Source organism: Ovis canadensis, chromosome 6, assembly GCF_042477335.2.
Source record: "Ovis canadensis isolate MfBH-ARS-UI-01 breed Bighorn chromosome 6, ARS-UI_OviCan_v2, whole genome shotgun sequence".
Lineage (NCBI taxonomy): Eukaryota > Metazoa > Chordata > Mammalia > Artiodactyla > Bovidae > Ovis > Ovis canadensis.
Genome location: NC_091250.1, coordinates 127,333,858 through 127,357,187, shown reverse-complemented (window position 1 = coordinate 127,357,187; position 23,330 = coordinate 127,333,858). Strand labels below are relative to the sequence as shown.

The 23,330-nt window shown below is 42.4% G+C and overlaps 1 protein-coding gene across 5 annotated transcripts in view; it reads right to left on the bottom strand.

Moving 5' to 3' along the window:
• Positions 1-23,330, bottom strand: part of CC2D2A (coiled-coil and C2 domain containing 2A) — a 132,530-nt gene that overhangs the window by 8,139 nt on the left and 101,061 nt on the right. For all 5 annotated transcript variants that reach the window (XM_069594719.1, XM_069594722.1, XM_069594720.1 and 2 more), the window contains 9 exons: positions 21,377-21,482; positions 20,912-21,021; positions 19,877-19,973; positions 18,910-19,008; positions 14,622-14,798; positions 9,409-9,612; positions 5,887-5,976; positions 4,248-4,361; positions 1,672-1,806 (listed from right to left, as the gene is read on the bottom strand). In XM_069594719.1, the coding sequence (XP_069450820.1) occupies positions 1,672-1,806; positions 4,248-4,361; positions 5,887-5,976; positions 9,409-9,612; positions 14,622-14,798; positions 18,910-19,008; positions 19,877-19,973; positions 20,912-21,021; positions 21,377-21,482 (1,132 nt within the window). The remainder of the gene's footprint in view (positions 1-1,671; positions 1,807-4,247; positions 4,362-5,886; positions 5,977-9,408; positions 9,613-14,621; positions 14,799-18,909; positions 19,009-19,876; positions 19,974-20,911; positions 21,022-21,376; positions 21,483-23,330) is intronic.

The window sequence follows — 23,330 nt, the reverse complement described above, 5'->3', positions numbered from 1 at the left end:
AAAAGAGTGAAGGAGAAAGCCTGGAGTCTCTAAGGAGGTGGTGGAGCAGAGGCAGCTGAGGTTCAGAGGGCCAGACCCAGAGAGTGAACCTCGGGCAGGTCCTCTCTGGAAGGTGACTGAGCCTTCAAGCAGGTTCCCTCCCAGCCACTGCCGGCACCCTGAGCCATTGCTGGCACCCTGAGCCACTGCTGGCACCCTGAGCCACTGCCGGCACCCTGAGCCACTGCTGTCCGTCTTGCCTGAAGAGGAGGAAGGGCTTCTTTCTTGCTCACAGCACTTGGGCTTTATGTGAATTGGCCAGCCATATGGTAATTGTTTTGAGAGCTAATAATTCTGACAGAGAATGGAATTCTTCGAAGGCTTTTCCAGTACCCACTGACTCTGCCTGCCTACTAATACGACCTTAACGTGCTTCTCTACATGTAAATGGAGCTTAGCAGATCATCTGTGATTATCCCAGTGCTTTTAATTAAAAATAGTACCATGCACACGGGATGCTGCACTTCTCTTTTCACACTTGTGGTTAATAGTTACCGTTTGCTGAATCCCTATGGCAGACAGGTACTTCGCCGGGTGTTCAGTGTATCTTATCTCTAATTCTGGTAGTAACCCGTAGACCAGAAGTCTTCACAGTAGGATGCACATCACAGTGACCCGGGAAGAAATATTAGACCCTCTAATTATCTCTCTTTAAGAAAGCTATGTCTCCTGTGTGTAATGTAAATAATGTATCGATACATAAGTAAGTATATAATTTACAAATAAGAATACATATATTGGGGCTACCTGTTCGAATGATTCTTCTGACAGGTTGAGTTCAGAGATTCCTAAGGTAGATGATTATAACAACAGTCACAGGAGCCAACACGGGGTTGCTACTGTGTGTTAGCTGCTTTGTATTGATTATCTCATTTACTTCTCACAACTGCTCTGTAGTTACTAGCAAATACCTTCATTTAACCGGGGAAGAAACTGATGCTGTTTAAGATTAAGAAACTTTCCTAAGCATACACAACTGGTAAACATTGACATTGGAGTTTAAACTCAGGCAGTGAGATCTAATAACTCATGTTTTTAACCAGTGCCTTATAGAGTACCTTTGCTTGACACTATCTTTAATTACCAGTACCAACTCAATAATTAATTGAGTGTGAAAAGTAAAAGTGATAGTTTTTCAGTCACATCTGACTCTGCAACCCCATGGACTGTAGCTTGCCAGACTCCTCACTCCATGGAATTCTCCAGGCAAGAATACTGGAGTGGTTTGCTGTGCCTTTCTCCAGGGCATCTCCCTGACCCAGAGATCGAAACTGAATCTCCTACATTGCAGGCTGATTCTTTACTGTCTGAGCCACCAGGTCCAGTACAACTCAATGAACATGAACTTGAGCAAAGTCCAGGAGATAGTGGAGGACAGAGGAGCCTGACGTGCTGTAGTACATGGGGTTGCAAAGAGTCGGAAGTGACTTAGCGACTGAACAGCAACAATTATATATATATATATATATATATATATATATATATATATATATATATATATATACATACACACACACACACACATATATATATATATATAAATTTTCTGGCCCCAAAATATTATTAAAATTAATAGGTCAGTTAAAAAAAATAGTCAACCAACCATATATCAGAGGAAATGGTAATACTTACATTATCAGGACCTATTAAACAGCTCACACTTTTTAAGGGGCAGAAAGTATCAAATTGCCCATAAAAATGTCCATTGCAGGGGTTCCATATTAAATAGTGACTTTGTTCCTGAGTTAGCACATAGGCGGTTGGACCCTGAAAGAAAACAGCCATTAAACTAGTTTCCAATTAATTATGCAATTAGGGCCAAGAGGAGTTTGTACAGACAGGTCATTATTTTAGTTGGACATCTAATTCCTAAACCCCATGACTAATGGTGAAAATTAGTTTGAAGTTCTAGATTATGTTGAATTAATAAAATCAAAAGTTTACTCTTGCATAATTCTTGCACCTGCAACTACTTCAGTGTGGTGACCAAACAGGAATAGCGGTCATGTTACTGAACTTGTGTATCTTGTTTTTAAAAGTTAAATGGGATACATATATTTTCAATTTTATTGATATAATTGGCGTACAGCGCTGTGTAAGTCTAAGGAGTACAACATAACTTGACTTACTTACATCATGAAATGATGACCACAGTATGTTTAGTGAACATCCATCATCTCATATAGATATCTTTAAATAAACAAGAAAAAAACTTTTTTCTTGTGATGAGAACCTTAAGATTTACTCTCTTAACAGTTTTCATTTATAATGTACAGCAGTGTGAATTATCTTTAGTATATTGTACATTGCATCCTGAGAACTTATTTTATAACTGGAGGTTTATACCCTTTGATTACCTTATCTAATTCCAACCCACTCCCCAGTCCCCTGCCTCTGGTAGCCACAGATCTGATCTCTTTTCTATGAGTTTGTTTGTTCTGGAGTATAATTGACCTACAACACTATGTTAGTTCCTGGTAAACAATATAATGATTTGATATTTCTGTACATTTCAAAATGATCATCGTGATGTCTGGTTATCATCTGTTGCCATATGAAGACATTACATAATTGTTAGCTATATTTCCCACACTGTACATTTCATAATGAGTAGCTGTAACTCATTTATTTTGTAACTGAAAGTTTGTACTTAGCCCTCCTCACATATTTCTCTCCTCGCCACCGTCCCCCCACCCCGCCGCCCCCCGCCCCTGGCAATCACCTGCGTTTTTTGCTGTATCTGTGACTCTATTTCTGTTTCATTATTTTGTTAACTTACTTTGGCTTTTAGATCCCACATTACAGTATTTGTCCTTCTCTGACTTATTCCACTTAGCACAGTACCCTCTAGGGCCATCCACGGTGTTGAAAATGGCAAGATATCTTAAGATTGGCTGAAGCATGACTATTGATGGAAATAAACAGTAACTGGGTTTTCTTTTTAGAGTCAGCAAGTTTGCCTTTTAAGAATTCAGAAGACTGATTATATGTGAATAATACTTCTAATTCCTGTTTAGAAGGAAAATTCTAAACAGAATTAGAAAATTCCTGTTTCTAATACAGGAATTGATGTTTGATACACTTTTATAACTACATAAACCAATAGTACTGTGAAAGGATTCTTCTGAACTCCTGATGGTTGAGTAGACCCGAGGAGGGGTGGGCTTGGGAGTGAAAACCTGCAGAGGGATGTTAACGTTTTCTTCTGAATACTCATGTATTATTAGCCCCTCCTTTTACAGTGTGCATTTGTTCCTTCATTTATTTCTTGCGTGTGATTTCACTGATGCCCAGTCTAGGCTTCTGGGAAAGGCGGGGTAGAAATTATCACCCCAAGTTTCTTTATATGAGGCTCAGAGTTGTGAAGCGACTGGCTTAGAGTTCCACAGCTCGTGAGGAGTGGGCAGAGCCTTGAGCCCGGGCCTGGGGACTTCCTAGTCCTGTACTCTTTTCCTGGTACCAGGCTCTCTGGAAGACAGTGACTGAGAATGCCTTAGGGTTGAGTTGTGATCTTGCCTGTCTAGTAGCAGCCTGTGCTGTCTAATCACCAAGGGTTCCCAGAGCCTGGGAGCTTGTTTTCTGAAACACTTTTAAGATAAGTTGCTTCAATCCATGTGACTTTTTAAAATTTGTACCCTCAAATTACCCCCAACCTGCCCCCAATTTAGGGGTATTTGCAGTGGGCGGGGGAAACAAATTTTAGCAGTCTCTGTTTCTGGTCTAATAAAAATAACAATGACACCAGTACATGGCATGAACATTCTTTTCTTTGCCCCTGTGGTTATCTGCCTTGTTCTGCTTCGCATGGCAGCTTAACAGCAGCTGCTTATGGAAGAAGCAGGCATGAAAGGATCTCTACCCCTGCCACACTTCTTCATATCCTTTCATTCCTCGGCATGAATAACACTCGATCGCTGAGGGAATCAGAACTCTTCGTAAGACGGGCGGGAGGGCAGAGCCAGGTGGGGGTGATGGGTGGAAAAGGGCCCAGATTTGCCCAGAACATCCTCAAACGTATAGGGCTCAAGTACCCCGAAAAACCTGTCATGTCTCATCACAGGCTCTCTCTCTCTACTGTGGCTTCTCTGGGCTACTTTCTTTGCAGCTCCAAGAACTGCTATGAAAATAAGTCCTGCCCATAACCTGGAACATAACAGCACCATGTTAGACAATGACATCCTCAGAGAGAGCCAGCCTAGTAGTCTTACCTCGGGAATAGCGTTGCCCGTCACCAGCCAGGCCTTCTTTCCCATGGAGAGGAAGTAATTGCATAGTAAAACTGCGTGTTCTTCTTCGTCTCCTGCCAGGAGATCGAGAAATTGCTGAACAAAAGGAAAGAAAAATTATGTTCATTGGCTGTTTCACTCTAGATGGGCTGTATAACTCTTAAAATGAGTATTTTAAAGGATAAAAGATATTGTTAAAAAAAAACAACACCCAATTTTAGCTGGACATGATGTCTTCTCTGACATTTCAATGACATGAATTTCTAGAATTGATTATGGGGTGGGGTCAGGGAGATAAATTTCAAAGGTTCAGTTTTCATGTTGAACTTATATATGATAGCCCTCTATGTGCTAACACTTTCTTTTTAAAGACTTTATTTTCTAGAGCAGTTTTAGCTTCACAGCAACGCTGGAAAGAAGCTACAGATATTTCCCATGTTTTCTTGTTCTCACACACGCACATCATCAGCATCCTCTCCCATCATCAACATCCCCAACCAGAGCGGGACACGTGTTAGAGCTGATAAGCCTACACTGACACACCAGAATCACCTAAAGAGCGTAGTTTACATACAAGGCTCCCTCTTGGTGTTGTGCATTCTGTGGGTTTGACAGATCGGTCATTGTCGTATCATGTGGTGTGTTTTCATTGCCGTGGAAATCCTCTGTGCTCTGCCTGTTCACATCCTGTCCTCCCATCCCAGCCGCCACACTGGTTTTTAAGCACACCGCATGAGTCAGTTCAATGGATCCTGGAATAAACCTTTGAAGGCCATACTCTCATCTTCCCATTTTACAGATGAGGAAGTGGAGGTACAGAGAGATGAAGCGATACCTGGAAAGTGGAAAGCCAGTCTGGCTCTAGAGCACACAGCTCTTCTATTCATTGTATGTCTTCTTTTAAATATCTTAAGGTTGTGAAATTTTATCTCTAAAATTGTCAACACTGTGTTTCCAAAATATATTGGGGAACAAATAATTTAAAGTGTACTTCAGTTTCTTCCTTTTAGAGCTATCCTTCAAAGGGGGAGTTGTATATCACAGTTCAACTTTATGCCAACACAGTACCTGAGATCCAGAAGCCAAATGAATACCAGTGATAATACATGTTTATACCATTGAAGACTCATTTCAAAGTTTATATAGCCAGCATACATTGATTGTGAGTTCCAAGATGTCAGAGGCCATGTTTATTTTGCTCATAGCCTGAACTCTGTACAGTGTCTGACGTGACAGGGGACCAAGAAATACTTGATGAATGAATAATGACATGCCTTAAGAAGCCCCCATAAATTAAGGAATATGCAATTTCAGATGTAACATAACATGTGATTTTGATTATTTTATGAATAAAACTTTGGGGGCACAAATCAGCATTAAGACATCTGAAGTAGGTGTGTGTGTGTATATATGCACAAATAGTTAGTTTCTGTGTGACTCCTGAAGTTTGGGTAGATTGAACCAGGAAGAAAAAAGTACTTCAGAATGAATTTAGTTTATTCTGTTAGACAGATGGCTGTGTAGACTTTTATAATGACTAATGGGTGTTGCAATTTAAAATTAAGCAAGCCGTTTACTGATATTCCATGAAGCCAGCACATCTGTGCGGAAGAATACTTACATCCGAAGTGCTCCACAGGTCACAGACACCAGCGAAGGAGACGGTGTCGGGCAAGAAAGGAATCAGAGACACGTATCGGGCCACCAGTTCCTGTTTAAACAAAATTAGCTGTAACTGTTTTTCCAAGAAAATAGAAAGCTGGATCCTCTACCTCATTTCTTGCAAGAAAATTTCATGTATCACAGACATTTATGTGAACAAAATGAATCCTCACAAGTGCTAACTAACTGTTGTGTTAATAGTATCTCATTTAATCCTCTCCAAACATCCCGAGGAAGACTAATGTTACTATCCATCTTTTACAGATGAAGAAAGCCTTTTACAGAAGGCTCTTGTGTGTCTTTGAAATGTCCTCGTTTTCTTTTTGTTGGTTTTTTTTTTTTTAACTCCAGGATCGTCTTTTATTTTCCTGAGCACCGGTTTCTCTAATAAGTCCTGGTTCTGTTTAGATAGCTGTTGTTCAGTCCCTAAGTCATGTCCAACTCTTTGCATTTAGATAGAGAACGGAGGTATTTAGAAACCAAGACTGGTGCATCGCTGTGGTTGCCATTCAGATTTCTGTAATTTCTAAGGAGGACAAACATCTTTTTATATGCTTATTGGCCCTTCATGTTTCCACTTCTGTGACTTTGTATTTAAGTATTTTGTATATTTTAAAGTTGACTTGTAGTTTTAAAAAAATATATTTTAGTTACTATTCTTTTGTCTGTTATATAAGCTGTAAATATCCTCTCCCAATTGTGGCTTGTCTTTTCATTTCCTTTGTGCTGTTTTTTTGTTAAACTCAGGTTCTCAGTTTTAATGTGGTCAAATTTATTCTTTCTCTTTATAGTCAGTGCTTTTTTTCTGGCTTGTTTAAGGATCTTCCTATGTCAGGTCTTATGGATAAAAATGCCTTTCATATTTAAGTTCTCAGTCTATCTGTTGAATGGTGTGAAGCAGGAATTGATGTTTATCTTTTTTTCCATATGTAAAATCAGTGATCCCAGTACAATTTATGTAATACTTTTTCCTTTACTAATTTCCAGTGCCAGCTTTGTCATACATCAGGTTTGAGTGGGTCATATTTGTGTAGCTCTGTTCTGGATTTTGATGGACAGGGAGGCCTGGTGTGCTGTGATTCATGGGGTCGCAAAGAGTTGGACACGACTGAGCGACTGAACTGACTGATTCTGGATTTTTAAACTCTCTTCCATTTTCCTCTCTATCTGTGTGTCAGTACGATTTTGCCTTAGTGACTATATGACATGGTAGATCTTCCCACTGAGCTCTTCTTACTTTGCAGGATTATTTTGCTATTTTTGGCTCTTTGCACTGCTGTATAAATATTAGAATCAGTGTGTCAAGTTCCACTACAAACTGTTTTAAAAATCTAGCTTTACAGTCTTTGTGTTTTAACTGGGAAGTTTAATCCCTTCCCTTAGATTGTGATTACTGGTAAATATTTAGACTATTTCTACTACCTTAGGGTTATTCTGTGCTTTTTATTTTTCATACTTTTTCTGTGTTTTTTTTTTTTTTGCCCTCCTCACTCTCTTTACCCCATTTTGTTATTTTATCTTCTGTTAGTTTAGATGTTATACCCAATTTTTAAGATTCTTTTAAGTTGTTAATCTAGAAATTTCAATATGAATGTTTAACTTAAACTCTAAAGTTGGGCTTTCCTGGTGGCTCAGACTGTAAAGCATCTGCCTGCAATGCAGGAGACCCGAGTTCGATCCCTGGGTTGGGAAGATTCCCTGGAGAAGGGAACGGCAACCCACTCCAGTACTCTTGCCTGGAAAATCCCATGAACGGATGAGCCTGGTAGGCCACAGTCCATGGGGTCGCAAAGAGTTGGACATGACTGAGTGACTTCACTTTCACTTTCTTTCTAAAGTTAAAAACATTTATCTTTGCCCTTGGAAAATATAGGGCATTAAAATAGTCTCATCAATCCGTCCTGACATGTATACATGTTTTTCAGGATTTTTGTCTTATCTTAATTTTTCAGTCACACAGCTTTTTATTTCTATGAAGACAATGCTTGTTGAAAGAAAGTGTCATTCGCTCAGTGATGTCTGACTCTGCAACATGGGCTATAGCCTACCAGGCTCTTCTGTCCATGGGATTCTCCAGGCAAGAATACTGGAGTGTAGCCGTTTCCTTCTCCAGGGCATCTTCCCGACCTAGGATCGAACCCAGGTCTCCTGAATTGCAGGTGGATTCTTTATTTTCTGAGCCACCAGGGAAACCCAAATACTTGTTGAATCTATACAGATTTCCTGTTTTCTTTACCTGTCATTATGTGTTGAATCTAGGATTTTCTGAGAGCCTTCCTTCTCTGTCCCTAAATTGCTGTATTAATAACTCATTAGCAGGAGTTAACTGTCTTACAGTCTACTCCCCAAAGCAGTTATGAGTTACAGTGTTCAATTAAGAATAGCCTGTTCAAGACTTTGTATGATTTTAATACCTTTAGATCATGAAAGTTTTATACCTGGTCTTATGTCCCTGGATATGTTCCAGTGTCTCCTAGTTTACAGTCTATGGGAACGTGAATAGCATCTGTATCCTACTGTTGTGTGAAAATTGCATAAATCTTAATTATCTTGAATTGGTTCATTGTGCTTTTCAGGTCTACTATATCCTTCTACGTCTCTATATATTCATTCTATTAATTTTTAAGAGTTTGATATTGAAACTCCAACTAAAAATCTTAATGTATCTACTTAAAAAAATAATTGTAATATATAGTGGAACTATATGGTATTTTCCAAGTCTCCTATAAATGTATTGTCATATTTTAATAATTTGAAAAAATGTAAAAAGTTAAAAAAAAAAGACGATGCAACATGTTTATGTATAAAATAAATAAGCTGGAAAGGAAAAAAAGAGTAGCCTATTCAACATACAGTTCTGTTCATTTGAGACTGTGATATGTGTGGTGCTTTACAGGCGGAGAACAATGCGCATTTAAGAGCCTGGGAGGGATGTGCTTTGTGGAGATGTCCTCAATGCTGTGCTCATGGGGAGCATCTTCCAGGTGTTAATTTTCCAGCAGCCAGTGTAATGCCAGGGCCACAGTAAGCACTCAATAATTAATCAATTCACTGAACAAATGGTGCAAGGGTTATTATCCTTGCTGGTACCTTCAGACTTTTGTAAGGAAAGTAAGCCTTGTGGTACTAAAAAAAATCTTAATTATGAATCACTAATGTTCTTGACATAGTTACTATCTTAAGTACCATGAAATATGGTAATTAAGAGGGTAACATACTGAATTTTGGGCTTCCCTAGTGGCTCAGATCTGCCTGCAATGTGGGAGACCTGGGTTTGATCCCTAGGTTGGGAAGATCCCCTGGAGAAGAGAATGGCTACCCATTTCAGTATTCTGGCCTGGAGAATTCCATGGACAGAGGAGCCTGGCAGGCTACATACAGTCCATGGGGTCACAAAGCGTCAGACACAACTGAGCGACTTTCACATACTGAATTTTAAAACCTTTTAAGTACAGATACTAATTCACTATGAAATACTTACTGCTGTTGCCTGGGGGTTGTTGGGGTAAGCATTAAGGAGCTCCTGAGGAGGATTTAAAGGCTTGAGATAACGAGTGACAAAGACGGTCTTCCCGCTAACGTCAACCACTGTGGTAAGGCACTGCCGGTTGGGAAACTTCAAGGCACACTCAGCTCGAAACTTCTCTGTTGCTTGAAGCAATTTCTCATCTTCCTGAGAATCAAACTTCAAAAGGAAAGACATGTATGATTACAGGAGATACGGTGGAACCTGTTCAGATCCCACAGTCAACATGGACTCAACATGTGCTTCATAAGGTGTGATTCGGTGACCCCTCTTAACAACACTGTCATGTCCCGGTGTTCCTGAAGCCTTATTTAACTGTATTTATAATCTAAAAGTCAGATGGACTCATTAAATACTTAAAATACATTCAATGACATTGAAAGGAGATCAAACTAGTCAATCCTAAAAGAAATCAATCCTGGATATTCATTGGAAGGACTTATGCTGAAGCTGAAGCTCCAGTCCTTTGGCCACTTGATGCAAAGAGCTGACTCATTAGAAAAGACCCTGATGCTGGGAAAGATTGAAGGCAGGAGGAGGAGGAGAAGATGAGATGGTTAGAGAGCATCACCGACTCAATGGACATGAGTTTGAGCAAATCCTGGGAGATAGTGAAGGACAGGGAAGCCTGGCATTCTGAAGTCCAGGATGTCGCAAAGAGTCAGACACAACTTAGTGACTGAACAACAAGACAGTAGTCATTAGGCATACAGCCATATGGAAAGTATTAGAGTAATAAGGCAACACATAAAAATTAAGCTATGATGTACTAATTCTGATTGATGAGTCCAAGCAATAGTTTTATGTGTGTTTTGATGTTGGTATTAGAGGGACTCAGAAACAATGTCTCAAGTGCAAAGCTAAAGCAGCCCATGTTAAAAGGACAACAGATTTATAAGTATGTATCCATGCATCTGTGCTCAATTGCGTCCAGCTCTTTGTGACCCCATGGACCGCAGCCCGCCAGGCTGCTCTGTCCATGGGATTTCCCAGGCAAGAATACTGGAGTGGGTTGCCATTTCTTTCTCCAGGGGATCTTCCCGACCTGGGATTGAACCCGCATCTCCTGCATTGGCAGGCAGCTTCTTTACTGCTTAGCCACTGGGAAGCAACAAGTATATATGGATGTGTTAAAAGGTTTTAATCCATAGCCAAGGTAATAAATAATAGTAATGAGCCTGAAGTAAAAGGAAGCAGAACTAGAAATATGAAATGTATAATACTTAAGCATTTATAAAATGCTTTTAAAAGTGGTTCTCTGATCCAAGCTGAGCCAAATCTCAGACTTTTTAAAGTAACTCAAGCAGATGAAACAGATTTCACTTGTCTCTGGACATATGGTATCATTTTTCCTTAAAGGCATTGCTAAAAAGTAGCGTGAATAAAGCAGATATTCAAGTGTTCGTACAAGATTTTTGTTGTTTAGTATAAAAATTTATGTATGGTTGATTACTTACTTTGACAAGCACAAAATTTTACTAGAAAGTCAACTTTTAAGTAAGGTTTACATTCCAGGCAGTGCTTGAAAACTGGTTTTCTTTTCTTTTTTTTGAGTAGGGAAATACCTCTAGACATCCCCTTCATACTTTTTATTTATTTTAGCACTTAAAGCTGCTGATATATTTGATTACACTGTCTCCCTCACAGAATAGGACTCCTGAAGTCAGGGATTTTGTTTTGATCTAGTTTTTTTTTTTTTTTTTTTAAATCTTCAGTATCGAGGATACTAGCCAGCACATAGTAAAGTGTTTAATAAGTGTTACCGAATGAATGAATGAGAGCACAGATAACATCCCATTACTATTTTATGACTTTTAATAGGACCAAGTTGTTCTTTTTTATTCCATAAGTTATGGCTTTTTTTTAAAAAAAATTTTAATTGGAGGATAATTGTTTTACAATATTGTGTTGGTTTCTGCTCTACAACAACATGAATCAGCCATAAGTATACATATATCCCCTCCCTCATGAGCTTGGATTGTTCTTGACTTCTCTTATATTGGAGCTGGACTGTGATTCCTGTTTCTAATTTGATGGCTGTACTCTATAAGAAACTGGGGGGAGGTAGGATGGAGGCATCTCCAAAAACCTCCTGGGTATTCTCACGAGACGTCCACTTACATCTGAATCTTAATATTGTCATTACACCATCGTCATTATGACCACGTATTCAGCACAGTGCCAAGACTTGGTAGCTACCAAATAGGTGTCATGATGAATTTATAAGTAAATGAAAAAAAGTGAGCTTATAAAACTTCAGTATGAGTGTGTCACAGACGCTTATGGTAGAAATAATCATAACCTTAAAGAGAGAATTATGAAACAAGGGTGATGTGAAAAAAATCACCCTTTTGAATTCATCCCTGCTTCCTTTAAACTCATTAATTTATATATTTATCCATCTATCCAATTATTTGAAAATATTTGCTGAAAGTCTAAAGGGTTTGAGGGAGTCTGGATAAATGTATATAAGGCAGACCCCTCAAGAGACTTCTAGTCTAGTTCAGTTCCATTCAATCGCTCAGTTGTGTCTGACTCTTTGTGATCCCAGGAACTGCAGCGCGCCAGGCCTCCCTGTCCATCACCAACTCCCAGAGTCCACCCAAACCCATGTCCATTGAGTCAGTGAGGCCATCCAACCATCTCATCCTCTGTCATCCCCTTCTCCTCCTGTCCTCAATCTTTCCCAGCATCAAGGTCTTTTCAAATGAGTCAGCTCTTCGCATCAGGTGGCCGAAGTATTGGAATTTCTGCTTCAACATCAGTCCTTCCAATGAGCACCCAGGACTGATCTCCTTAAGGATGGACTGATTGGATCTCCTTACAGTCCAAGGGACTCTCAAGAGTCTTCTCCAACACCACAGTTCAAAAGCATCAATTCTTCAGAGCTCAGCCTTCTTAATAGTCCAACTCTCACATCCATACATGACTACTGGAAAAACCATAGCCTTGACTAGACAGATCTTTCTTGGCAAAGTAATATCTCTGCTTTTTAATATGCTGTCTAGGTTGGTCATAACTTTCCTTCCAAGGAGTAAGCTAGTCTAGAGGAGATCATTAATAAGGAATCAGGGGCTTAAAATACTAATACTTGACCAGAGATCCTACAGGGATAGACGCCATGTGCCAGGGAGGCATTAGAGAGAGGCACCTATAGGCATTGTCCAGAGAGAACGGTGAAAATCTGGCATCAGCACTGGCTGTTGGCATTCCAAGTTGAAACAAGTATGTACTGGGTTGGCCAAAAAGTTCGTTTGGGTTTTCTGTAAGCTGTTATGGTAAAACATGAACGAACATTTTGGCCAACCCAATATAAAACTTTTTCTACCACTTGGACCTGAATATCTGCTTTGCATTTTGACTCCATAGCCAGTGCTTTTTGGGAGCAGGGCCCACGTCTGGGTCATTCTGCGTTCTTCTCTGCAGCGAGCGTGTGTAAGGTAAAGTGTAACAGGTATCTCATAATGGTTGTTAATACCTGCTTAGATTACCAGGATTACCATTTAATGGGCTGAAGCAGTAATGTAAGGAGTAGTATGCTAAACTGGTGAGGGCTTTCCTGGTTTCTCAGTGGTCAAGAATCTGCTCGCTAGTGCAGTAGACACAGGTTCGATCCCTGGGTCGGGAAGATCCCCTGGAGAAGAAAATGGCAACCCACCCCAGTATTCTTGCTGGAGAATTCCATGGACAGAGGAGTCTGGCAGGCCACAGTCCATGGGGTCACAAAAGAGTCGGACACGACTGAGCAACTAAACAACAACAACAGACGCTACGCTGGTAATCTAAGAAGTGCCAAGCGAAAGCGAAATACTAAAAGGATTGGGGTTATTTATTATCAAGCAAATGAAGGTAGAACCAACAAATTCACAGTTGATTCAACACGAAATTTGCAAGATTCTCAACTGGCTCAATTCCTTAACTTTTGGTTAATGTGAATATTTACAGAAAACTGAATGTTTTCTTTTTTTGTCCCTCTCTTTGACTACCTATACTGTGGCAGCTCCACTGGCCAGAAATAACTGTCATAGCCACACTGCTTCTGTAAAGAAGCAGGTCATGGGTTTTATGGGCTTGGAAACAGTGGAAGTGGCTCCCAGTATGCAGGTGACATTCTGACATGCGACTTCCAGATTCAGAGCTAAATAAGAATCTTTCTGACAAGATGAAATGGGCCCAGAGACAAAACTAGACATGAATTGCAGATGCCTGTAGTTCCTGGCCAAGGGATGACACATACATTAGGACCCAGCAGCTTCTATAACGAGGCAGAGGACAGAAGCAGGTGATTAAAGCTCAATAACCATTGACTGATGAACAGCAAAACAAAATACATGGTACCTTTTTAAGCATGTCACCCATCTATCAGAAGCAAGAAAGAAAAAAAGAAAATAAGAGGAAGACTTCATTGACAGAAATCATCTACTTTAAAACACTTTTGTTTTTACCAAGACAAAGTAGGGATGTTAAAATAAGAGTTTCGGGAGTTACTACTGATTTTCTTAGACAATTCCATGAGTAAATCACTTAAGAAAAATTGCATGGTATGGCTCAGCATGGGATGATGGTGGAGGGAAGACTAATCTGCTAATCCTGGCAGTTGCTGTTGAGTGGAAAAACAGTTCCAGGTTATGGTCCCTACTATTTAGGGTAAGAACCTCTCTCTCCTGAAAAACCTGCAGGGGCCTCCCTGAGTGGTTGTTTCTGCTGCTGCATGTTTAGGACGCCAGGGTCCTCTCAATGCACAAGGAGTGGCCGAGTTTGCATTTCAGAGGGATTTTCTTAAGCCGGCATTTTGGAGGTCTAAGAGAAATGCCACCTACAGCCACAGTGGGGCAGTGAAAAGCCACTGAAGGCCGCAGCTGACAGCTTAGATACCTCATTTTAAGGAAGGAAGGCCACAGGGCTCTTAAAACTCCTGCAGTAGGAGGTCAGTTGCCTGGGGAGAATGCCCAGTGCAAAGGACCCTCTCTCTGGTTTTCGGCCTGTCGGCCCCAGTCATAGTCTGCTCTCTCCCGGTTTGGAAGCTCCCCTCCGAACGTAACAATAGATGCTCAAGAAAGGAAACCTCTGCTTATCTGTTCAGTCTAATTTTATGCAAGCATTGGCTAGCAAGCCTCTCTCACATTTCATCCACATCTCATATGGGATTCCAGAGACTACACAGTTACCTTTTCTCGAACCGACTCCCCAGGAACCAGCTGAGGCTCCAAGGTAATGAACAGAGTGATGTAAGAGCCTTCACTCAGGCTTCGGACGGAGTCAAAACCCCGGTCCATCATCACGTTTCGCTCCTTACTGTAGCCCAGGAGCACTGGGGGAATATCGATCTTAAATGTTCCATCGATCTGTGAAGAAAATACAACTAGTAAGCATCCTGGTGAGAGAGAGTGAGAGTGGTCATATGTGGATGTGAGAGTTGGACTATAATGAAAGCTGAGTGCTGAAGAAGTGATGCTTTTGAACTGTCGTGTTGGAGAGGACTCTTGAGAGTCCCTTGGACTGCAAGGAGATCCAACCAGTCCATCCTAAAGGAGATCAGTCCTGAATATTCATTGGAAGGACTGGTGCTGAAGCGGAAACTGCAATACTTAGGCTACCTGATACAAAGAGCTGACTCACTGGAAAAGACCCTGATGCTGGGAAAGATTGAAGGCGGGAGGAGAAGGGGACGATAGAGGATGAGATGGCCGGATGGCATCGACTTGACGGACTTGAGTTTGATCAAGCTCCGGAGGTTGGTAATGGACAGGGAGGCCTGGCGTGCTGCAGTCCATGGGGTCACAAAGAGTCGAACTGAACTGAACTGAAGCATCCTGATTTTCCAACAGAAGTTCAAAGGCAAGTCAGCTCCCCATGATGTGATGAATTCAGTAGAAACTGCTCAGACTGGTATTCAGGGCCCACCCGTCTCTCTAGACTTGTCTCCTTAAGCCCTCTCAGCAAGGCTGTCTCCCTCCTTGAGTGCTAGTGCTTTGCTTGGCTCAGCAGAGTGTGTACTAGTTGTGCAAGTTGATACCAACACTAAGTGGTGGTTGTTCTTCAGTGGCTCAGTCGTGTCCCACTCTTCGCGACCCCATGGACCGCAGCTTGCCAGGCCTCCCTGTCCTTCACCATCTCCCTGAGCTTACTCAAACTCATGTCCACTGAGTCGGTGATGCCACCCAACCGTCTCATCCTCTGCTGTCCCCTCTCCTCCTGCCTTCAATCTTTCCCACACTAGGCTGCCTGGGTTCAAACCCTGGGTTAAACCCCAAGTGACTCAACTTGTGCATTTGTAAAAAGGAAACAATAATAGTACCTGCTTTGTAGGGTAATTATGTGTGTTGAGTGGATTAACAGATGTAAAACACTAAGAAAGATGCCCGGCCCATGGCAAGTGTTAGCTGGCAGCCAGTCCCCTTTGCTGGGATGCCCTGCTCCCTGTCTCCGCATTTTGGAATCTGACTCATTTTTCAAGGCTCAGGTCAGATACTGTCTCCTTCGTGGCTGGTTTTGTCATCTCCGCCAGCCTCACAGGCAGCTCGCTTCTTTCATTTCTTGGACTGACACCGTCTGCCAGGCTTTGCCGTGTGCTTATTTGTCATATGCTTCTAGATCATTGTTCTCTGCACACAGGATCCGTACTGTGTTCCCTCTTGTATCACCCTTCTCCAGTGGGCAGCAGGGTTTGGTGTACATGCACAGGAGGCCGAATGCAGGCTGAATGAATTACAAGCCACTTACATAAAATGGTCTAACTTACACAGACGTTCAAAAAGGCAGAACTTTTTACACCTTTGTAGTCAAAACAATCAAGTTTACGAAAGACTGTCTGGTGCCACAAAACTACTCAGGGCTAGAATTTGAGACTCACAGATTTTCAAAGACTCCAATTTTTATTTCAGTCTTTTGCGACAGTTATTTCTCAGAAGAAAGACAGAAAGAACTGAAGTTCTCAGTGACTGTGCCCTCTAGAGAGGAATGAAATAAGCTCTCATTTATTCTCCTCCTTGCTTTGGTGGGTCTTCCCTGGAGGGTCAGTTGGTAAAGAGTCTGCCTGCAATGTGGGAGACCCAGGTTCAATCCCTGGGTTGGGAAGATCCCCTGGAGAAGGAAACGGCAACCCACTCCAGTACTCTTGCCTGGAGAATCCCATGGACAGGGGAGCCTGGTGGGCTACAGTCCACGGGGTCACAAAGAGTCAGATACAACTGAGTGACTAACACTTACCTTGGAGCTTCCCTAAAGCCTGAACCAGGCAGACGAGAGGATGCAGGGGAAGAAGAGTGTAAGCACAGTGCCGTATGAGCTTCAGCTGCAATAACAGATGAGCCAGGAGGCAATGGGCACCATCTCCAAACAGCTGAAGTGTAAGAGCTTAAGACAGAGTTTCTCACCCTGGGCACTGTCGGTGTTGGGACCGGATAGCTCTGTTATGGAGGCAAGCCTGGGCGTTGTAGGGCATTTGCAGCTTTCCTGGCCTCAATACACTAGATACCGGTTATGTCCCTATGAGTGCGTGAGTGCGTGCTCAGTAGCTCAGTCATGTCTGACTCTACGGCCCCATGGACTGTAGCCCACCAGGCTTCTTTGTCCATGAGATTTTCCAGGCAAGAATATTGGTGTGGGTTGCCAGTTCCTCCTCTAGCGGATCTTCCCGACCCAGGGATGGAACCTGCATTTCCTACACTGGCAGCCGGATTCTTTACCACTGAGCCACCTGGGAAACCCAGGTTCCTCCCTGGAACCCACTATTCATAGATCTTGGTTTGGAGCCACACAAAATGAACGGAATTCTGATGCAGTAATAATAATAGAAATAAATGGGCCACCAGGGAAGCCCAGTGATAATAGAAATAATTGTATTTATCAGGCATATATCATATAGCTAGTTTGTCACCTTAATTAACCCTCACAACTCAATTGGCAAAACAAGTCTGTGGCAAAGAAGCTGCCTGCCAATGCAGAAGATGTGGGTTCGATCCCTGGGTCGGGAAGATCCCCTGGAGAAAGAAATGGCAACCCACTCCAGTATTCTTGCCTGGAGAATCCCACAGACAGAGAGCCCTGGTGGGCTACAGTACATAGGGTCTCAAAGAGTCAGACTTAGCGACTAGGCAGCAGCAACAACAACAGGGAGGAACTTGGCTCACGGCACTGTTTAAAGAAGCTGATGACAGAGCTACTGGAAAGAGAGCAAGCTTACCTAGAAGACAGTGAGGTGCTTACCTCTAGGGGACTCAGCCAGAGTGTGGCTGTTATCAGAATAGAGTAAAGAAGTTTACTCCTTTATCGAGAAGGGGTCTGGAGTAACTACTTCTGAGGACCGTTCCTAGTGTGACGCCAAATAACGTGGGCCGTAGGATTTGCAAAATGATGTGCTCTTTAAATTCTATTTTTCATTTCAAATCTAGTCCAAGAGGAAAGTACTGTAGAGTTTCCGGCAAGCATATAACTGCGGCATCACCTATAGACAGTCCCTTTGGTCAAGGGAAGATTGCAATGCCAAATGATTCCTGATATTCCAACCAATTCAAGCCTCTCAGACCGGAGTTTTGTTCTGGGTCTTGCCTGAGGCTCTGACCGAGGCAGCATTTGTTCCATGTGGCCGTCACGTGTGGGATTAAACTGTCTCCTCTGGAGCTGTGTGAGATGAGCACGACTTTGCCTCAAAGCTTCCTGTTGCTATGGATGTAATACTGGGATGTTAATGCCATTTCAAAGCCTTTAACTGTCCCAGATTAGAGCTGCTCTGCCGTTCAAGAACTGTTAACCTGATGGACCCTCTTACACAAAACTGGTAAACTCTGAAGAATGGTACTTAGTTGAGCGAGTCAACCGTTGTTTTTTCTGAAATAGTGGGGACTCTGGAAACAGGAGTGCGCTTGATTAAAGGGGCCGTCAGCTGGCCTGATTGTTTTCTTCAAGTTATTCTCAGGCATCTATCCCACTCCACTCCTGTATTTTTTGACAAGCTTCTACCTTGTCCTACCTTCTTCACATCTATTTAAGTGTTAAAACAAAAAACTATCAGATTGGAAAAGCAGCACCTGAACTACTAAATGTCAGGAAGACAGATGTTTAGTAAGTCACGCAAATGTGACAGATCAGGGCTTTGCATAGTGATTTTTATCTTTCCAATAGTGGCCTTGCGCATCGGGGCCACTCAGGGTTAAGGGTGCTCCTACTCAGTCGCTGAATCGTAACCGACTGACTCCGCGGGCTGTAGCCCACCAGGCTCTGTCCATGGGCTTTCCCAGGCAAGAATACTGGAGTGGGTTGCCATTTCCTCCTCCAGGGGATCTTCCTGACCCAGGGATCGAGCCCCCATCTCCTCCATTGGCAGGCGGATTCTTTGCTACTAAGCCACCAAGGAAGCCCCAGTGTTAAGGGTATACCTCCACAAAGAAAGCTGTAACAGGAAAGCTGGATAGAGCAGTTCCCCATTGCCATGGAATCCTGACTTCAGACGCTTACCCTTGCTTGGAAATATATCGTGCTGAACGGAATTCTCACACACCCCAGCCAGTGTCTCTCAATACGAGTGTGGATTCCACTTCCTCTTTCACGGTCGTCCTAAAGGAGGGGTGGGAAGTCATAATTGTTTAACAACTCCAGACAGTCATTTAATAAGTAACTCGACAGCAGGAAAGCAGCAGGATTTTAGCTGAAAGCACAGTAGGTTTAGGTTAAACAGATATAAGTCACATTCTTGTTGAGACACATTTTAATAGTTATGTAAAAACCAGGAAAGTCATTTAACCTCTCTGGACCTCAGTTTCCTCATCAGTAAATTGGGAGTTTAACAGTCTACTTTGGGGACTTCCCTGGTGGTCCAGTGGGTATGATTCTGCACTTCCAAAACAGGGGGCCCAGGTTCAATCCTGGTCAGGGGACTAGCTCTCACACGGTGCAACTAAGACCCAGGGCAGCCAACTGAATAAATAAATATTAAAAAAAGAAAAAACAACAACAAAAACGATAATCTATTTCACAGGGTTATTTTAGAATTAAGACAATGTGCTTATAAAGAACTAAGGCAACGTGCTAATAAAGAATTAGCACAATTCCTGGATCATAGCAGACACTCAAATTGAAAATAAAATGGCTGGCTGGTTCTCAGGCTTCCCTGGTGGTGCAGTGGTTAAGAATCCTCCTGCCAATGCAGGAGACACGGGTTTGATCTCTGGGCCCGGAAGATCCCACATGCCGTGGAGCAACTAAACCCACACGCCCTGGAGCCGGTGAACCGAAGCAAGAGAAGCCACAGCAGTAGGACCTCACACTGCAACTAGAGAAAGCCCGCAGAGAAGCAAAGACCCAGCCTAGCCAAAGATAAATAAGCAAAATTATTTTTTTAAAAGAAGCTGTTTCTCTTCCTCCCTCCTCCCGTTCCTCATTCGTACATGTCAGGTTTCAAACATCCTGAATGACCTGAGCTCACCTCTAAGACGTCATACAGCACTTCATCAAAGATGTTGATGAACACGTCATCTTTCACTGACTGCAGGCTGGTGGTGCTGTAATCCCCGTTGGGGGCCCTGCAAATGTACACCATGATCAGAGAACATGAAAGGAGCAAAAGAGAAATAATGAGCACTCAAATGTCCAAACAGGACAAACACCTGAATATGAGCAAAGAAATGAGAACTAATGGCAGTTCTTTCAGTTAAAGGATTCCTCCAGCACGGGGACCCTACAGTGTGGATTGTTGTTGTTTAGTCTCTAAGTCGTGTCCGACTCTTTGTGACCTCATGGACTGGAGCCTGCCTGGCTCCTCTGTCCGTGGGATTTCCCAGGCAAGAATACTGGAGTGGATTGCCAATTCCTCCTCCAGGGGATCTTCCCCCCCAGGGATTGAACCCATGCCTCCTGCATTGGCTGGCGAGTTCTTTACCGCTGAGCCTCCAGGGAAGCCCAGTCACTTTTCCCACCAGTTAACCAAGGATGAGGTGAGGTTCATCTGCTACAACATCAGCTGCTCTGAGTTTTGCCAGGCCTGGCCAGAGCAGGCCTCTCCACGGCATGGCGCCAAACTGGGCCACTGCATCTGCTTGGCTAAGCACTGACCTTGAAGTTTGCTCATTCTTTTTTGCTTATACTGTGTAGAAAAGTGGTATCTATTTCTCTCTCTCTCTCTCTTTTTTTTTTTCCTCTTTGTCCTCGGACTTAACTAGTTCTGTTTCCAAGGTGGCTCAGTTGGTAAAGAAACAACCCAAAATGCAGGAGATCACCTGCAATGAAGGAGATTTGGGTTTGAAATTACTTAAGGCTCCCAGAGCTGGGGAGATAGGGAAGAAAAGAAAATCAGTGTAGGGCCTATGGGGTCAAGGGAGTGGAAAGCTTGGGTTCTAAGGAACCAGAGCCTGGAGTGGAGTGGGGTATCCTAACAATGGACCCACATTTCAAAAGCTGGACGTTTTCCCATTTTTTCCCCCCTTGATTGGCATCACTTGTGGTATGAGGAAACTAAGCCTACCTAAATGGAAGTTCAAGTTCTTCGTTCCAGCTGGGATTTGGTCCTTCTGCTGTGGTTGTATGGCAGATTGTTCGCTGAAATGAAACTTCTACAAAAGGACGTACTAACGCCTTAAAAAAAAAAAGAGAACATGTACAGTTTCTGTTTAGCTAGATTTTTTGTTATTGGTTTGTTTCAGTTTAGGATTGAAACCCTTTTCAGCTCACTAAATCCTGAGCAGAATCTGGAAGTTTGGAAATTTATGTATATACTTTTAATAAATTTCTATACTATTTTTTTTAATCAAGAGAAAACAGCCTGTAACGGTTAGTAGAATTATTTTGTTCTGAGCAGAGGAAAAACATGATTCTAAATAGTATATTTCCAAAGAAAATGAGACAGAAAATGGATTATGAACTTTCTATGCAATTCAAAAGACACAAGGGGCAAGATTCTAAGCAGAGATCCAGCACTTGGGTATCTCACCTGGCCGAGGGGGTAGTCGACGCTGTGGGCTGGGCTGTGTGTTGTCGGGGAAGCAGCGTGCTTTTCAGTGAAGGTCCTTGAAGATCTTGATGTCTGGTGGAATTTACTAGGAGGGAAAATGAACAGAAGAAATAAATGACAGGGCAAGTCTAATTATGTTACTGAGCAGATGGTTTCTCCAAAGATGTTTGGTGCTGATGATTATCCTAGCAGACATTCTTGCAAAGCCTGTTTATGCTTTAGAAGTCTTTTCATAAGTTCCGGTCCTCCCGACTCACCTAGTGACAACCAGAACCTTTCCAATGTCCTTCCTTAGGTCTGCATGTCTGGCTGGAATAGAAGAAAGAGACCTTTTCTCTCTGTGGTCTCGTGGGTGCCTTTCCCCCATAACTGAGAGCATCAGTTCCTTTCAGGTAGCAGAATCCTGAGCCTCCTAACCAGCCTGCCCTGCCTCCATCCAATTCAGGTCCTCTTTCTCTGTATGTTCTTTGAACCTTCATACTCCAGGAAGCTTGAGCTATACATCTTAGGTGAGACATCTCTCTCTGGGCCTGCCAGGCATCACTGGCAAAAGGTGGTCAGTGATTCCTAGCTCGAGTTAGGATCTACGAGTCTTATCCTCTTTCTCTTTTGAACTGCCATTTGTAAAGGAAGAAATGAAGGTCATGTCCAGAGATCCTCTCCCAGACACCTTCCCCCTCGTCCCAACAACCCACTTGCATATTTGTTTTGAATTTTCTGGTGTATCTAGTATTTCACATTCATTGGCAAAGTACCCCTTGTCTCTTTCCACCAGACTGTCTTACCTTTTCACAGAAAGGGTTTCAGACAAACTACGAGACAAGGAAAGTGGAACATTCCTCAACAGCTCCCAGAGAAAACCTCTTCCTGTTTGGAACACTGTCAGTTGCATTATTACACAAACATCTGTTTAGTACCTCCTGTACTTTAGCAATCGGTTAGACTCTGGGGCTGCAAAAGCGAGTAAGATACACTTTAGCTCAGACTAGATAAACAAATAGTCATAACATAGTGGGGTATGTGTTAGACTAGAGGGCATGGGATATAAGAGAGCAGAGAGAGTACTGAAAATCCTGTTTAGTTTAGTTGTAAGGGGAGAGGGCTAAGATTTGGGTGGATTTAGTGCAAGAGTTGGTATCTGAGCCGACTTGATGAGTCTACACTAAATGTGAAACAATAGGATCAGTTATGCTTCTTTGTAATGATTTGAATGAAATCGTTTAAATCTTAAAAAACTTCATAGAAACAAAAAATAATACCTATTGCCTATTCTTTAAAAAAAAAAACAAAACAGCTTTCCACCCCACAGTTGAGCTTTAATGAGATCAAGATGCAAAGGCTGGGATGTGGCTTAGGGATGCAAGGCTATGGCACAGATTCAAGAGCTTAGACAGACATTTACAAAACAAAATGTGACAAAACACTGGGAATAGTTGGTGATGATCGGATGTTCTGTGATGGGTAGAAGAGTTAGCAGAAGAAAAAAGAAGGGCAAAATAATAGGGGGGTGGGAGTGGATAGATCATTGAAAGGGAAGAACCTAGGGAGGAAGGAGGCCCAGGCTAGAACAGGGCACTTCTGTAATCAGACGGCTGGAGGCCCTTGGGCAAGCCACGACATACTCTTCGCTTCCATTCGCCCTTTTGTAAAATGGAGACAGTAATAGTAGTGAGAAGTAAATGAAATCATAGAAACGAGAGTGCCTAGCGTAGTGCCTAGAACACTGTGAATGTACGATAAGGTATAGCCTTCCTCAGCACATTGGCAAGGGCCCCAGCAAAGAGAAGTAATTCTTGGTCCTTCTGTCTCTGTTCTCCAAGGGGCTAAGAAATTTAAGCTCACCTTACTTATAGCTGGGTTTCCCTGGTGGCTCAGACAGTGAAAGAATCTGCCTGCAATGCAGGGGACCCGGGTTTGATCCCGGGGTCAGGAA